The 18,027-nt window shown below is 41.1% G+C and overlaps 1 protein-coding gene across 5 annotated transcripts in view; it reads left to right on the plus strand.

Annotated features, from left to right (window-relative positions):
* The window catches only part of fam107b (family with sequence similarity 107 member B), a 38,271-nt gene that overhangs the window by 2,137 nt on the left and 18,107 nt on the right, over window positions 1–18,027 (plus strand). For 2 of the 5 annotated variants that reach the window (XM_086028831.1, XM_086028832.1), the window contains exon 2: window positions 981–1,050. In XM_086028831.1, coding sequence (XP_085884957.1) covers window positions 981–1,050 — 70 coding nt within the window. Of the gene's footprint in view, window positions 1–980; window positions 1,051–11,851; window positions 12,102–18,027 lie in introns of those variants that run through there. The other 3 variants (XM_086028835.1, XM_086028837.1, XM_086028836.1) reach the window with 2 other exon arrangements.

An 18,027-nucleotide genomic window follows, 5' to 3' on the forward strand; every position in this document is an offset into this window, starting at 1 on the left:
CTCCACTATAGACTGGAAACTGCAAACAGAAAAAAGAAAAAAAGTGATTTATGGTGGACGTTTGCCGTTCACTTCAATAATCTCATGTTGTCTTAGATATCTTGAACGGCGAACGCAGCATTGATCTCAAAGGTTAAAAACTCCATGTTTGTGTGATAATAGCTTTGTGCAAACTGAGCATTTATCACTCACCCTTCGTGTGACATGCGTACACATGCGATAGCTAAAACTGTCATCTGAAATATGTCTTTCTATGCATAGTAGTCACAATGATAAGATTCACACAAGAATGTTTGATATGATAACATAACACCATTTTTCAGTGTGACTTAGACGCACAAACACACTCACACAAAGGGAATTAACCATTACAAAGCACAGCTATTAAGCAAACAACAGTGTTGTTGTTGTAAGGGGGGGGGGGGGGGCATATAAAACAACATGATCCTCCCCCATTGGAACATTCATATCAAAACATGGTGTTCTCATGCAAAACCACCTGAGTTACATGCAAACATTGGGCAGTAAATCAGGTGTTATTGCCTTGGCATGTGTGAATTTTAATTTATAATTAATTTCTAGAAGTATACTAATACTGATCATACATGAAATCTTTTTTGGTAGGAGTTTTTCATGATTCCAACACAATGGATTTGAAAATAAATCATGTGCTCACTTTCACATAGCTCAGTGTGGTCTGCATTATATGCCAAGTCAGCTGGGATTGGGATCGGCTTTCTGGATGGATGGATGGATGGATGGTTGAATAAGTAAATGAATGAATCGTTGAATGGATGTTTGCCGCGTGATGTGGTATGCTTTGGATCATTTACTTATACATACGATCTCGATGCTGCAGTTAAGTCTGTAAAAATGTTAAAAATATTATTTTTATACAAATATAAATGGAACCACTGCCTCTGCTGAAATGCCCTTATGGTGACTGACTTCAATCCCCTTTGTCTTCTCTTCCCACACAGACTCCATTCCAGGAAACGGCATCTGACAGGACAGCCTACAGAGGAGAGACAGAGGATGGCCCGTTATCAGGTATGGAAAACAAAACCAGCTTCCTCCCCTTTGCTCTTTTGCCCATGTCGGCTCTGATACGAGCTGGAAAAAAGGTCCCCGGCGTGATGTTCCTTTGCTGAGGGAAAAACAACTTGGATGTGATGTTAAGGGGAAAGTATTCCAGAGGAAATAACAGGGAAGACACACTGGTGACCTCTCGTGTGTATGCGTGTTGAGCTGGCAGTTTCCATGGCAAGTGTGCGCTCAAACCATAGAGTTAAGTGGCGGATTCATAATAATGTGATTGACAATGTGTGGCCATGCGTGCAAAATGGATATTAAAGCAAACCGACGGGATGGCGCGAAACAAAGGCGCGCTTGCCCCAGCTGCTGGCAGTCTCTTGTTGTCTTTTGTTTCATTGGCCTCTTTTGATCGCAATAAATGATTTTCCGTGGTGGGGGTTCAAATAATTCCTGCAAAAACAATCTGCATGAACAAAACAATACAATAAGCCTTTATTAGTTCGGTCATGGTTTTACATTAGCAAAGGGGCCAGTAGTAGCACACAAGGATAAGAAAATCACACACACAAAAAAAATCAAAATCAGATATACTGTCCATAACTGTCCATGAGTAATAATAATTCTAAGACGATGTGAATGAACAAAAGGCAGCAATAATAGGCCGCAGAATTGTCGTTGCCAACTGTACATGCGCAGTTAAGGCAATATAAGAAGCTTTGAATGTGAATAAACGGCAGCAAGAATATGCACAATTGTTGTATTATTTGACTGCTGTACATGGGTAAGAAGAACTACACTGTAAAAGCAGAAATAAATGTGAACAATAGGCAGCAAGAATCAGCAGCGGCGTTGTATGAACCACCTGCATATGAGTAATAAAAACTATGTGATTGAAAGGCAGCAAGAATAGTCAGCAATGTATGTGTCAACTGTATGGGACTAATACAAGTTATATATGCAGATGTGATAAGCAGCTCAACATGGATAAATAAACAATCTATAGATTTCAATGGGATCAAAAGATAGGAAGAATAGGCAGCGACATTGATACGTTACGTTGTTTCACCGCTATCTTATCGGTCTTTAAGGCAGTGAAGTCCCTGCTTTAAAGCAAGGGGAGAAATGCTTAACCACACTCCAATATCTGTCAGTAATGCTTGGCTGACCCGGTCCAGCATTTGTGATGCTTTTAAAGGATTAATACCTTTTAACTGTGCCACAAAGATGTCGACAAACAAAAACAAGCCAAAAACAACAAGCAAAACGACACAATGTTCTCTCGGGGGCCGTATAATGAGCGCAGTGAGTTTGACAATTGCATCCTTTAACAATGCGTGTTCCTCTGCCAAAAGTCAAAATTAGGATGCATGAGGACAGAGACGCAATAGAATCACTGAATTTTTGAAATTAGACACATAAAATAATTAATCTTAAAACAAACAGTATATAATATTCTATATACTGTATACAACAAGCATATTGTCACCTTCCAGGCAATTTTTGATCAACCTTTTTAGCAATCCCGAAGCAGAGAAAAAAAGGGGGAGCTGTGAGTTGGATGAATCAAAACATCTTATGGTTTATTTCCTATTTTTCTTAAAAACATAGCAAACAATTATAAAACGAATGTCCTATTTTGTTTTCAACGTTTTGTTTAAAACGTTGGTGCCTAAATTGTCCTTCTGGAATGACCCATAAATGAATTCACCATTGTCACTCATGTTCCGCTGTGGCCCGCACTCCAAAAACGTGTACATTAGGTTCACTGAAAATTCTATATTATCCATATGTACATTTAAATGCAAATTAAAATGTGTCTCTATGTGCCCTGCAATTGAATGATGGAATGGAGTCCTAATAAGGACAAGCACTATAGAGGACGGATGGATGGATGGATGGTGAAGGTGTACCAAATGTGTACCAAAGTGTTTAATGCAATTCCAGCTAACGTGTAATCAAAACATCAAACATCCTTTAATGCTGTGACATTTACGAAGCATTAAAGTGTGAAACTTAAGGATGATGTGCTTCAAGCGGCACCCTAAGTGGCAGAAACTGGAGTCCATCTCTGTGGATATTTCATCCTTTGCTGTATGGCAACTGAGCCAGCTGCTCGCACTCCTGATGGCAGTCATTAAGACTAAGTAGAAAGGCCCGCCACTGTAAAGCTCGATAAATCTGCACGACTTGACCAGTAATAACAGCCTGCCCCGAACGACAACATCCGAGGGCGGCCGTTTAATTCTTGTATGCTGAGCTTTTGACAAACACATGTGAACTTAACATGCATACAAATATCGCACGCAGACATAAGAAAAAAACGTAATGGCATATGGTCTGTAATTTACTTTGCTGCGCTGCAAGGCGTTGTCCTTTGAATAGAATACATCTGTGGCTATTGTCACCTTGAGCACAGAGGTGGCAAAAGTTGTCATGCTTGAGTAGAAGTACAGATATTTTGTATGGAAAAAAAAAGAAAAGACTGGTAAAAGTCTAAATACTGATTATTAAACTGTGGACCAGGACTTTGGGTTGGCATGGCTGCTTTAGAGCGCCTCATTGTCGGCCATAAGTGTGCGCACGTCACGGATAGAAGACAAAAAAGTCAAAAAAAAATGTTACAAAGTCTGATGTGACAGCCGGGACATGGACGGGACTTCCTACTAGCGGAGCCGCTTTAGAGCGCCTCATTGTTGCAGCGTGGAAAAGCCCCACGACGATCGGTGGGATATTTTTCAGCCACCAGAGGCTTTAAGCGGTTATTTTTTGAGGCCGAAATATGTAGTTATGTGTTGGCATTAAAAAGACACAAAATTCATGTTCATCCAGCATGCAGGGCATAAGAGGAGAAAACGGCTTGATTTGTCACGACTTTGTTTTTTATCATTTACATTTGGCAGCGTTATTGTTGTAAACAACAGTCTTCTCTATGGTTTGTCAAATTTAGCAACCATATTTATTTTCACTTTTCAGGGTCTTTAAGCAAAAGTACGAAAAAGTCATTCGAAAAAGAAATACACAAGGAAAGTACAGATACCTGAAAAATCTACTCAAGTACAGCGACAAAGTAGTTGTACTTGCCACCACTGCCTTTGTGTGGATGGCAGAATGTGTGAACACACTATGTATAATTAACAAGATCACGGCTGGCGTCACGGTGATATGAACAAGAAGTATGAGTGTGCATGAATGGAAAGAAAAAGGCACAGCCGTGCACAGTCTCAGCCTGAGTGTCTGTCAGTGGCTAATGGAGACAGAGAACAACTTATCAATTCACAAGGGTGATGAGGGATGACACAGCACTGACCTCACAAACCTCATCTCGCCTGGCACCACCGTACATGTGGATGTGTGCTCTGTGCTATGTACGTCATGGACGTGCGCTCGGTGTGTCACCGCTTTGTGATTGAATGCGTAAGATAGATGCATTACAATTTGGGTACAAAATCAGAATGAATCTCCCCCATTGGAATGAGTAGAAGTGAAAATCTGTTCTGCCGTCATTAAACCTTTCTTAAAAGTCTATAAAGTGACATGTTGTGGAAAATCTACTTTTTAATTGTTTGTATACAAAAAAAAAATACACATTTGAGCTTTGTGACATCTCCATTACATGCACCACATGCAGCTTGGTGATGAAGTTCTGCTTCCATAAGTGAAAACACTGTGCAGGTTTTCACTGTCTTTATGGGGACTCTTATTCACACACATACACATATTCAGTACACACTCGCTTTTTTTTTGTATCGGGACTCAACAAGTAGCTCAGCCTCTAGCCGTCATGGTAACAAGAGGTACAGGGAGCTCATTTGCATACGACAGAACCGCCCCCTCAAAACAGGTTAAACGGGTTATTAAGTCACCTGGTTTTGAATTGTAAAAAATAAAAATGCATCATATGTCTTCTTTAAAATAAAAAGGCAAACCAATCAACACGTTAGCTTTGATGAGATGTAACAAAATAATGCATTAAACATGAATCCTTACCCAAATGTACCTCAAAACAGGTTAAACGGGTTATTAAGACACCTGGTTTTGAATTGTAAAAAATAAAAATGCATCATATGTCCCTTTAAAATAAAAAGGCAAACCAATCAACACGTTAGCTTTGATGAGATGTAACAAAATAATGAATCCTTACCCAAATGTACACCGGGCAGTCTATTATAAATACACTTTTGGAAAAGACTGGGAGAGCAAGCAGTTGGCTCGAGCATATCTGGGCCATGGTATGCAAATGATGGTGTCTTCAGGCGTTTTTGCAGCTCTGTGTGAATGGGCATACCAAATAAAAGATGGTAAGAAACAACCCTTTTATCCTTCTTGAGCTAAGACTCATTAGGGCTTGAGCGCCAGGCAGAATGAAAGCTCTCTTGGAATCGTTGTTTATTCTTCTGACAAATGAATCACCTTTTGGGGGGCCTGAGCAGGCCCACAAAAAAACTTACAGAAGTATCATAATTAAATAGAACGGAAAGAATAAAATAAGTTGATGGGCATAGTGCTGCTCCTTGGCCACGAGATGGCAGAGATTTGATGATGAAACACAGAAGAAGAGTGTCGCAACTAAATGGCAATAATATTAGTTGTTTGTTTTTTGTTTTGTAGGATCAGGAATTATGCTTGTGAGTATTGTTGAATGTGCTGCTCCCGCCTGTACCGTTGTGCATTGTGTGTTAGCATTAGCGGAATTTTGTAAGACGTTTTTGATTTGGTTAAGAAGCCAACATGTCATGCTTGTTTTCTGTTTTGGTCGCAACTCAAAATACAAAATCGGCCACTCCACAGAATACATCGTAATTCGAGGTACCACAGTTTATACGTTCGATGTCTTGTTTAGTGGCATGCCTTGAGATTGTTCTAATATAAAATATGTGCCTTGGCTCAACAAAGGTAAGAAATCGCAGTTTAGTGGTAAGAAACAAGACCCCTCTCCACCCCCCCAAAAGTGACTCCGTAGCACACCCCTGGCATCAGTTTTTAGATTAGATAATAATCGACGTTTCTATCACGATGGGGACCCATGCAATAAATTAAACAGGAAGTTGGCAATTTTGGCCTGAATGTTTTGATCCAACCAAATTGTACGACTGCTGTTGTTCAACTTCAGAGCTTCCATTGTATGCTTATGGATCCGAACAAAATAACATCTGCATTTTAGTAGTGGCCAGCTCACAACACTCCAGCAGTGAAAGCATTTCTATAAGATGCTTGTCCAAATCAAAGTTGGATCTTCTTTAGTCACAGGCTGCATTCTTAGCCTCTCAGCAGCCACCAAATAGGCAAAAACATCCAAATGACAGACAAGGCCGAATGGCTCATTTTATTTTTGTTTTTTCTTAATCACGGGGTTGATCAAGGCAATGCAAACAACCTATCCACGCCCTCTTTTTCGTATACCAGACAAAAGCCGCTCAATGGCCTCAGGATTAGCATCTTACACTTTCGCCAATGTTGGTTTATAAGATGTTAAGTTACAAAATGAAAATGGAACACAGCAGACAATCCTTCGTACACATGCCGGCATATGGTGGGAGTATCGCGGGTGTAAAACAGCAGCAGTCATCTCAAAGTAGGTCGGCCGTGGGGGGCGGGTAGGCGTTGTATATGTACACTGTAATTATGTGCAATTATTAACATTTACTCCTTTTCCTATGATGGCACATGCTCGGCCAAGCTGCTTATTACTGAAGCTTAATGATAGAAAAACAAGTTCTCATCAGTCCCTTCATTCATGATGCATATACTATCACTGATGCAGAAACAGGTATTTTTTAGGCGGCCTGGCCTTACCCGCTGGAAGGTCCTTTCACTATGGCTGGATTTACACTTCAATTTGCCATTTACAGCCAATATCCAACATGTTTTTTCATTTCTATTTCCTTGTACATTTTCAGTGACCTACACAAAAATGTTGGTACAGTACTCCTCTGGTAAACAAAGAAAAATATAATGATATTCAATACAAATGTATTGAAAATTTGCCAACGGGAATGTCTCCCAGCAGGTGCCAAAACTTTTCAGGATCAAACTGCTCTAGTTGTCTCAGATTTGAAGGGTGCATTCTCCAGATGGCATGTTTCAGCTCCTTCCACAGATGTTCATTAGGATTAAGATAAGGCCACTTTATAATAGTCCAATGTTTTATTCTTAGCCATTCTTGGCTGTTTTTAGCTATGCTTTGGGTCATTATCCTGTTGCAAGACTCATAACCTGTGATGTCTAAGGCCAGTAGTTGTTAAGAAGTGAATTCAAAACACGTAATGAGGAGGCCTGTATGATATGCTGAGGCAGTTTGTGTGGGTTTATCACAATCATTCAGCGTATTTCGATGCCATCAAGCGGGAATTGACATGTTGTACCCGATCTGTGTGTTTATGCTGTACTCACATTTGCAGGTATCCAATGTTTTTTCCACTTTACGCTTCCATGACGTGTATCACAATTGAGCCACTTGGGAGCAAAACATCGGAATTGTGTCACTTGAACCATATGGTGTAAATCCACCCTATGACTTGCAGATAACCGCCATATCCTGTCTATAACGTAGAAAGAAGAAAAACAAGGGGCTCCCACGTGCGAGACCCCCATATCCTCATGCACATGTGCACACACGAGAACTGTGGGAAAACATTAAACGATAACAGAAACATCTGTCTCCAACGTTAGGAGCTCGGAGGGGTGAGGGGTTTGCGAAAAAAATCTAATTCCAGGTCGTGACAGTCAGTGAGGAAACCCCTCTCCCTACCGCCTCCCGCCCCCCACACACACACATATACTGCATACACACCCTCCTCCTCCCCAAACTGCCCCATTTATACTGTATACACAGTAAAAGGTAACAACACAGTCGTGTACAGTCAAGGCTCTCTTTTCCTTGTAGACTTTGTCTATATCAGTGTCAGGTAATTCGTAGATGAGGTAAAGCAAATAAGTATGGCCCGATTTACGTCATTTTTTTTTTTTTTTAGACCGATGCTGATTCCGATATTTGGCAGAATAAAATTCCTATAACCAATTAATCTGCCGATTAATAAAGAAAATATATATTATATGAATGTTATGAATTAAATACCTTCTTTTATGGTCCCTTAATGCTTACAACAATAAAGGCAGGCAGAAGATTTGACTGTTTTTACATTACTTTGTCCTTTAATTTGTTTAACATTACAACAGAGTAAAAAATAGGGCTACTGATCTGCCAATTTTTTTTTTCCAGGGGAAGGGGTGGAATGTTTAAACATCATTATCTTTGGCTAATTTTAATGTGAAAATGTGTAATTTAAAAAAAGCAATCTGCTGATTTAATTAACCAATTAATTGATTAACCTTTTATTTAATAATATACATTTATTCAAAACTTAATGCATGCATTTTAATCAACCAATTTGGGGGGGGGGAATGCTGCAAATATTACACACATTTTCTCACTTGTGTTGAGTTTTAGTTAAAGTATCACCTTCAGGCACAATAAAAGTAGTCAAGGTAAATCACGAGGGAAACTGTGTAAATAACATAGTGGTTCTGGGAAGAATTTTGAGTATTTTATACAACTGTAAAAAGGTTGCTCAAACCAGAATTCTGGGTGTGTCTCAACACATGCGGCCTTGAAGGGCCTCTCAAGTCTACATCACAGCTGCGTATACTAAAAGTACAGAACTTTTCTGTAACCATGGGAAACGGAAACCGCAGCAGGCAACGTTGGAGAGCTTGCTTCACTTGAAGAAGTATAGACTTCCCGTTACACCTTTAATACATTTTGGCCAATGAAAGTTTTAGTCACACAATTCTGTCTTCAACTGTATGTTTTGACCCACACTATTCATTTTCACACACACATCTGTTTCCTGCGTAGTGGGAGGCTGAGTGTGTTGCAGGTCCTTGGTGGGGAGTGTCACCTCTGTCAAAGATGACCCCTCTTGTGACTCATCCCATTGTTCAGCCTGGTCCGCCTATTAGTCACACGCTCCTAAATTATGAGAAGGTCCTCAAGGACACTTCATTTAGCAACAACGCCCTCGCCTCTCTGTGTTATTTTAGTCATTTCCAGTAATTCTTGGAAGGTTTTAGCAGCGACTTGAATGGAGGCAGAGGCCAGTGTGTGTTGCTTCCAGGAAATAAGCAGGGCAACATACACCATGAAAAAAAAGGGGTTTAGAAAGAGCTGATTAAACAGAAGGATGGTGGATAAGTAGATCCACCGACCCTTCATCGCTAAGAAGATTACTCTTCATCACAAAGAATACTTGGGATATTTAGTCTGCGACAAGCAGCTGACCGAGCCCCTGTAATTAAAGGAGAAGAGTGATCACGCTGATCTGCTATAATCAAAGAAGTGAATGATGGATGAATACAACCACTATTGTGTTAAAGCAAGGGCGGGATAAAGAAACAGCCTAGCAAATCAATGCTAATGTTAGAATTTTTACACAAGCGTACATGCTGGTTTTGTTAGTTGGTATGCTAACTGCTCAACAACAAACTTAGTTATGCATTGAAAGAAAAACTAATATTAGTACCGGTAAGTTGTTTTTTCATAATATGGGTAAAATAGTTGTGTTGGTTTGAGTGACATATTCAAGAGTGCATGTTAGCTACATCAGCTGCTGTGCTAAGTGGTTAATGATAAACTTGGTATACAATCAAAAACACTTTGGTATTAGTCCGTCTTGATAATATGAGTAACAGCATTGGTTTGCAACTGAAAACACTGATGACAACTGGAAAATAATTGAGGGGACTTATCCATTGTCAGAGCAATTAGCTTGTTGATGTCATTTATGCTAAATCATTTACTGTAGCTCACTTATATTCCTCTTTGTCTAGATGGCTAAAAAGGTTTTAGTAACAGGATTGTGTGTATGTTGAGAGAGCTTCATGGCTTACTACTATTTTAAATATGTCTGTGATAAAACAAAATATGTTGATAATTACAAAGAAGGCATATCATATTTGTTGTTGTTGTTATTTTTCATATGGAGGTTGGTCATCAAAAGGAAGGTGCTTTTAATATCATTCATTCATAGCATACCACTGTAGATGATTTAAGATCATACTTGTTACATAATATATATGGTTGATATACCGTACATTAATATACCAAAGCTCTTCTCACATCAAGATTAACTGACTTCAATTACAAGTTCTTTATACCACCATACACCATGATAGCTGCGGTGAACATGAATGCAAACTTATTAATGAGCAGCATGAGCACTCATTGAAAACACATCACAGGCTTTTCACAACGGAAGTTTTCCCAGCCAGACGTCCCGAGAGGCATCACTTACCGAGGAGCATCTTTTAGGATGTTGTTGGATAAACATATTCAAGCTCACCAGCTGCTCGTCTTTTTGCTGCTGTAGATAAGGTTCACAGTCAGAAAGCAGCACATAGTGCATGTTGTTTTTTAGTACGTTTCACCAACATATACCGCCAAATAAAGTATGTGTTGAATAGGGATGGACCAATTATCGGCCGGGCAGATTAGCGGCACCGATATCGGTATTATCGGATTATCTGAATTTTGACGAATATCGGTATCTGCCTTTTTTAAAAATGTTATCGGCGATAATAAATCAATTTAAAACTGTGCTAACTTCAAGAAACTATTTCAATTTTCAGTTAACTTTATAAGAGAGTCTACTGACACTGGGAACACTCAGTAGCTTCTGTTTTTGTTTGAAATCATAACAAAGATAAGTGAAATTTAACATTTCTGTCATTTTTTAATTTTGGAGAACTGTATTTAGTGTAGAAAACTACAGGGCGGTATTGTTTAAGTTTTCATTATCTTTTTAAGACGTGCTGATGACGCTGGGAGCTCCCTGTACTTTGTTCTCTGTACTCTGAAATGCACTTTAGTGCAAAAGTCCATCCATCCACTTTCTGTACCATTTTCAAATCAATTTCTACTTTCAATTATATGCAATATTGGTTTTAATAACTTGGCCCAATGAAAAAAAAAACAACAAATATGTACCTCTGACTGGAAAGCAAAGCATAAAGTCAGGCCAATCTTTGCCAGCAGCCTCTCAAAATATCCTTTATTCCCACCTGTGTCTTGGTTTTGTGGCCACCTGCTTCTTGCTTCACAATCTCGCTATGTTTTTGTGGTTCAACTAAAAAATGAAATAAAATGTAGTATACTTTAAGTGCCACCTCAAAACCTGATATGTGACCAATATGTGGTGCTCAATTGCTTGGTTTGTCCCAAATTGTTCATTACTAATATTTGGGGGGCATGGTCCATTTCTCTCAAATTGGCTGGGTCGATTGGTGTGTGGCAGGCCTCACCTGTAAAGTATCTTTTTTTTTTTTTATTATGTGGAGAATTTGTGGACGCCAGAAGCTGTTGGTGTTCGGGCTGAGGTAAGACATGACATATTTGCCATGAGTCACTGTTGTAGTTGACATTACAACATAAAAACAAAAACCTCTAAAGTAAAGCCATACTTCTCCCAATTCAGTTGTGTTAATGCTCCCTGGTTCACGTTCCTACATTTCGCTGCCGTAACTGTTTTATTTATTTCTTCCACCCCAGGTCCCCCAAGATCTCAATCATTCACTCAGTCAAGATCTCAAGTCAGATTTTCTCTCTCTCTCTCTTTCTTGACATAATTTCTTACATCATGCTGTCATATCAGGCTTATTTTAATAAAGTAAGGAGTAGAACGCGCAAATAGCTGTTTAAAAGTAAATAGTCATCAGAAAAATAGTCAAAAAAGTCAAGTCAAATAAATACAGTCAAGTGAGTTGGATAGCTGAAAAATGTACTTAAGTAGAGAAACGAAGGCTCTGTACTTGGTTACATCCCACCACTGTGTTTGTGAGGAGAGGAAGGGGAGTCGCTCTTGTGACGCCATTCTGCCCCTCCCACTGCTCTGAAATTTACATATCGTGTGGTTCCCGGCTGAGTGTGCTTATGGAGCAGTTGAGCAGTTTCCAAAAGACGAAGACACACCTCGAAGCCAACCCGTGACCGTGAGATGCGCTCCTTTTGACCGTTTCAACACTTTTTGTGTACACTGCTGGAAGAAGAAGTGGTGTCGCCGTTTGACTTTGTGGTGAGTGTTTGTCTATATTAATGTGTGTGTGTGAGTGTATGTCTGGGTCTCGTGCTGGCTCGAGGTTGCGTTCATGAGCGTCCTGTAACAAAAGCCGCCCGGTTGTGATTGAGCGTCAAGGGTGGGTGTTTTTTTGTGAGGCACACAGGGAGGTCATTTAGCGTTGTGTGAACACACAAAAGTAAAAGAATACGCTGAAAAATGAGGGCGAGTTTCAAAATATAAACTCTTTTGTTCTCCTTGTGTTGTGGCGCGACAGTCAACGAACGGGACAGGAGAAGATGAAACATGACGTGTAGTTTTTACACACGCACACACAAAGGTTCGTATACTTTCGTCACGTCTCACAAACTCAACTATTTGCGATAGGTGAATGCATAGAAGTCGTTCACGTCATTAAATAAAGTAGTCTTTTATCGTAGCGCGCCTTTTGTAATCTTTCGTATATTAAACAATGACACGTGCAGATATCTTTATTATGCACGAATTTGTCTTAGAATGAATGGTCTTGAAGATTGTCTTTCAATGTAAATAAGCAATGAATGGGTATGTGTTGCACATTTGTTCTGTCATCAGGTCAACAGTGTTGTGCAATTATATGTTGCAACAGGTCTGCTAAAGCATACATGTATACTCCCTTTTTAGTCAAACTTTAACCAAAGTTAGTTATGCAAAAAACGGGGTGAAATTGGACGGTTTTTGAAAGATGGGATGTTGCTGGAGGCTGTGAAAGTATAACTTTTGCCAACTTTCTGAGGGGCTCAGGTGTGACAGCCGCGAGTGACAGCTGATATCCTGTCCGGTCCTGTCCTGTTGAGGAGCCGTCCTGGCAGGCTGCGGGTTGAAGGCGCCCTAACATGTGTTAGCCATTTGCAGTGGCGTTTGCTAAAGGATTTACATCTGTTTTCTGATCTTTGAACCCCCTCCCCTCTCTTTTCTTTCCGTCTCTTGTTTCCCGTAAGGGTGGATGCTGTCACGGCGTTTTTTTGTTGTTGCAAACGTTACAACTGGAATGCTCATATGGTTATCACGCTCGAAGGAATTTCAATGTGAATGAAATACCCTAGGTTTTCATTCTTGACGGTCCTACATGTCAATTAGTGGTTCTGGGTCATCTCTCGGGATGTATCATTACCGAGTTGGCAGTGTGTGTTTTGACCTAGAAAAAGCAAGGTATTTGGGTAAGGATTTGGGTGTGTGTCCACGAGGGGTGACCGCGCGCTTGTGTGTGTTGATGGTATTATCTGGAAACAGTCCTGCCGGTCTGTCTGTGGGTTAAAAGCGTGTGAGTCAGCAGAATGTGCTGATCCGCAAGACTTGCACTACTTGAGATTGTTCAGTTTAGTGCTCGGGCCTTGTTGTTGGTGCATTTCAAAGAATTCCTTATAGTACTTAGAATGTGTTGTCGTGAGCTGCTGTCAAGCACGGCCATTCAGGGCTTCACCTTAAAAATTAAATCAACCCAAACACATTTTTTTCCAAGAATATGTTCCCAGCAGGCGCACGCAACCAATGCAAACGGCATTTTGATTAATATTGCGTTTGTATAGTGGTAATTTTTATCAAAATGTGCAGTGAATGTAAACAACGTAAACATAAAAACACAGCTCGTAACGCGGGTGTAGTACTTTGAAGAGTCATTTGAACGCCTCGTTTTCCACTGTTTTAATGGGAATCAACGTCTTCAGCAAGGTAATAAGTCACTAAGTCACTGTCTCAGTTACTTCTTTACACTGCTTGCTTGTTTTTCCATATGGAGTGCCCTTGTTAAAGTGACAGTGTTACCACGGGTTGCGTTAGCTTGGAGCTAGCGGCTGCCTCTGGCTACCATGTGTTTGATCTCCATTTGCTGCGGATGTCGGCGCTGACGTCCGAACCGAGTCTCTGCAAACTTTGCAAATAACTGGTTTGCGCTTTCTCCTCCGAGGAAAAGCCAAACCAAATCGACATTGTAGATGTGAAGTTTCTTTTCGGGACCAACTCTGCTTCGTGGTGACTTTCCGCTATAGCTTGCCACTATACAAACAGGGAGGCAGGGAGTGTCACGTACGGTGCACTGTGCGTGCTGTGATTGGTTGGTCGGGTATACGCGTCAGTGGCTTTGCGCCGCCATAGAGCTACACTGTATAGAATGTGCCATGTAGACGATCAAACGATCTTACGGCTTAACACCTGAACACGTTGAATTGCTTAGCGATCTAATATCGTCATATCGTCCACCCCTACGTTCACATTACAAAAAACAAATGCAACTTCTAATGTGAACGAAACGCCCCCTTGACGTGACATGTATGCGCATAAAGCACGACATCGAGTGACACGCGCCCCCCACCCAAAAAAACCCAGCACATGGCACAGTGTTTACGGAAGTAAATATGGTCCCGCATGTAGGGGCAAATCTTACCATCTCGTTTTGACACAGGAGCGAGGTGGGAGGAGGTAAAAATATTTTGGAGATATGAAACGTCGCTCCCCAAGATCCTCATTTCCCAACATTTGAAGGAGACATCTACTAAAGATTTCACGTCATCGCTACACGTAACAAATAAAGCATCTGCATGGCTGAATTACTATCACCACAAATGTCCACGTTATGCTTGGTGTATCAAGTGTTATTAAATCAAAGTTAAATATAAATTCTCGACTGTTACTACAGCTTTGCAGATTCATGGATGATTGTCACTAGTCACTAGGGAGGCCAGCAGTTCTTTTAAATGTTGTTCTTGGTTTGTTTTTGCCCTCCTGGATTATTTGTCGCTATGGTGTTGGGGTTATTTCAGTAGGACGGCCACTCTTGTTCCATGCTGTTTTGCTGGCTCTCACGTCTCACTGTGATTCTCTGGAGTCCTACAGCTTTAGGAATGACTTTGTAACCCTTTCCAGACTGATAGATGTCAATTCTTCACAAAAGAGGTTTCAGGCAGTTTATTTTTTACTCCTAGCCAAAGTTGACTCCTGGTTGAAGTTTACTGTGAAATTAAACATAAAACAAAGAGAATTATTAACCAAACCCCGTAACTTGGTCTTAACAAAGGTCCACTCACTACATGCTAACACGCATTGAAAAATACCACAGACTGGATAATAAAGCTCGCAGAGATGTTACACTAACTACGCCGTCCAGCATAATTGTTTGAATCGGAATCATGATTAAAGTTCTATTAATTGCCCAGCGTGATTGCTTATTTGTCATGTGCCCTGCCATTCTCTGGCAACCAGTCCAGGGTGTAACCCGCCTTTTTCCTTGCCCTAAGTCAGTTGGAATGGGCTCCAGCTCACGCCCAACCTTAAGCGGTAAAGAAAGTAAAGGGATGGCGCATATTCTAACTGAGGAAAAAAATACAGAATTGCCTCTTAAAACATGCAGTCTGACACCAGCCTAATTTCAAATGACTCATTTAGGAATTGATATTTTTTTCAGAATTCTGTCAATGATGCATATAGTGGAGTTGATGTCAGATTTTCTCCTCTGGACAATGACAAAAAAAAATGCCGAATAGTTCGTTTTGGTGAATCAGACTGTTCTGTATTGCTTAGTGGCGAAACTTAGAAAATACTGTTGTTAGTATTGTGTGAATGGTGTCTTGCTGTTGAGGAAATTTCTAATCAAACACATTCATGATCCTGAAATCAAAGACCGACGTGGCCTACTTTACAGAAAAATGTTTTTTGATGACACAAGTGATTGAGAGCAGATGTTATTTCATACATTCAATGGCGGCACATCATGCGACAGACGTTTATTGAAATCTTGAGTTGTTTCTGGGTTTTCGCCCGCTGCTGTTGTCTGTAATCTGTTTTGACTTATAAATGAACTTTTGAGAGACAAAGTAAACAAGCGTGACATAGCAGGACAAAGGCTCGGTTCACGTTTGCCCTGTGGCTTTAGAAGATTATGATATCACAATTCGAGTATTGACTTTTCAGTGCGTGTGCGGCATGTAAAAGTCAGTCATGCAGAGTTGGTTTGTTTGCCCGGCACCGTATGTTTATTCACTCATAAATGAGATAAGATAAGCATTCAATATCGAGACTAAAACACACACACCTATCGAGAAGTGGCTTTCACAAAGAATCCCATTGATTGGGGATAGCGAGTGCGAGGCTTCAATCATGATATGGATCCATTAGTGCGCGAGGCCACTTTGCAGCAGCCATTGAGGACGGATGACAGCGTCCAATCTCCTTTCCTGCCCGGGAGGTTGAAATATAGCGAGATTGAGCGTCGAGGCTGCTGTGGATTGGATTAAGGTCTTTGTTAGCCTGTATCAAGATACATGATCTTACTCTAAAAACAAGTAGTCACGGAGACTCTTCCTTCTGTTACAGCCTGAAGTGGGGTGTTTGACTGCATGATGAAATTGTCAAACAATTGTCTGCCTTACTAACTGCCATAAATATGCATATGGATGCCATATTTAGCGTCTTGAGTCAGAGAGAACAAAGACAGTTGATTTGGACGCCACTTTAGAGTGTTAGTGTGTTTGCGCGCGCTCTCGTGTGGATAACTGTGGATCGTCTGGTTGCCCAAGGTAACAGTTGTTATTGGGTTTTCCCAGCCAGCATGTAAACAAAGGAGAACCTCCCAAATCCTCCCCGGTGTGCGCCGGTGCAGCCAATGAGATCGGAGAGCCCCGCCAGGCTCAGCCAGTGCAAAGCGAAGAGGGAGGCGTGACAACCCCACCCACCCCATCCCTCCCAGCCATGAGGGGGGGAAACACAGTAGTAGCGCACAAAGCTTTCAATGTGGAAGTGGAACAGACTTAACAAAGACTTGTTTTTTTCATCAAACCCGACTTGACAGTGCGCAGCCGGATGCAACTTGCTTCATGCTTTTGGGCTTCAGTGGAACCCCTGATGGCCAACACAATCCGTTCAGATTTTTCCCCAAGGGAAGACATGGAAATTGAAGTAATACCCCTTGTGAAACCTTTATGGGCTGTACAGTTAACCACTGTATAAGCCTACAGTGGAGCAGGCGATAGGGCCTGTTGAAGTCCCTTAAAAGTGAAAATAACTGATTAAAAAAAATCACAAGTGAATCAACTCCAACCTTGTTGTGAATACAAACAGAAGAGAACAAATTGCGGCGCATTGCATCAGTATTTGTAGCATGTATTATGATTGCACAGCGGCATGCTTGACGTTCATGTGACAGTTTTAATTCGTTATGGCTCTGGGAAAGAAACCGTTTTTGAGTTCTGGGAAAGAAACAGTTTTTGAGTTCATTTCTTTGGCGTGCCTCGACGCTCCTGCAGCGCCTGCCAGAGGGCAACAAGTGAAACAGTGAAGTGAAAACAGGATGAGCGCAGTCCTTGATAACGTTATTTGCCCTACTGAGGCAGCCACCAGGGAGGTCAAAGGGCAACTGACAATCTTTTCTGCTGCCTTGATGATCCTCTATAGCCCCTTCCTGTCTGCTTCAGGGCAGTTTCGGACCATACTGTGATAAAGTACATCAGGTGAAGCAACGGATGCAGAGTAGAGAATAAGTGTGTGTGTGTCTGTGTATGCACACGTATGAGGCACCTGTTCCCACCAGGCCTTCATATGTGCAGTACATATAGGAACATTTGTCACTCTCAGCTGTGAGGCAGCAGAGAAATAGAGCCATTGGCATTGACAGGTGTGACCTCTCATTGTACCCTACATCAGCCCCCCTCACCTCCACTCGGGGCACATGTTGAAATTTTGCTTTGACTAAGCGTTTGGTTGTGAAGTGCCTGTTCCTTGCATGCACGTTCCGTTACTCAAAAGCAACAACGTGATTGGATATCCATATAGTTGTGTGACAATCACTTTGCAGGTTCATCACATTCCTCCAGCGTGACTCGACGCGGATTCTCTGCCTTTTCAATTGCCCCCATTCATTCTGTAATCTGCCTCTAGCCCCCGGGGGGCTGGACGTGTGGCGACAGCACACCGT

The sequence above is a fragment of the Filicampus tigris genome, chromosome 4 (assembly GCF_054856515.1).
Source record: "Filicampus tigris isolate MCC_2025a chromosome 4, RoL_Ftig_1.0, whole genome shotgun sequence".
Taxonomy (NCBI): Eukaryota; Metazoa; Chordata; class Actinopteri; order Syngnathiformes; family Syngnathidae; genus Filicampus; species Filicampus tigris.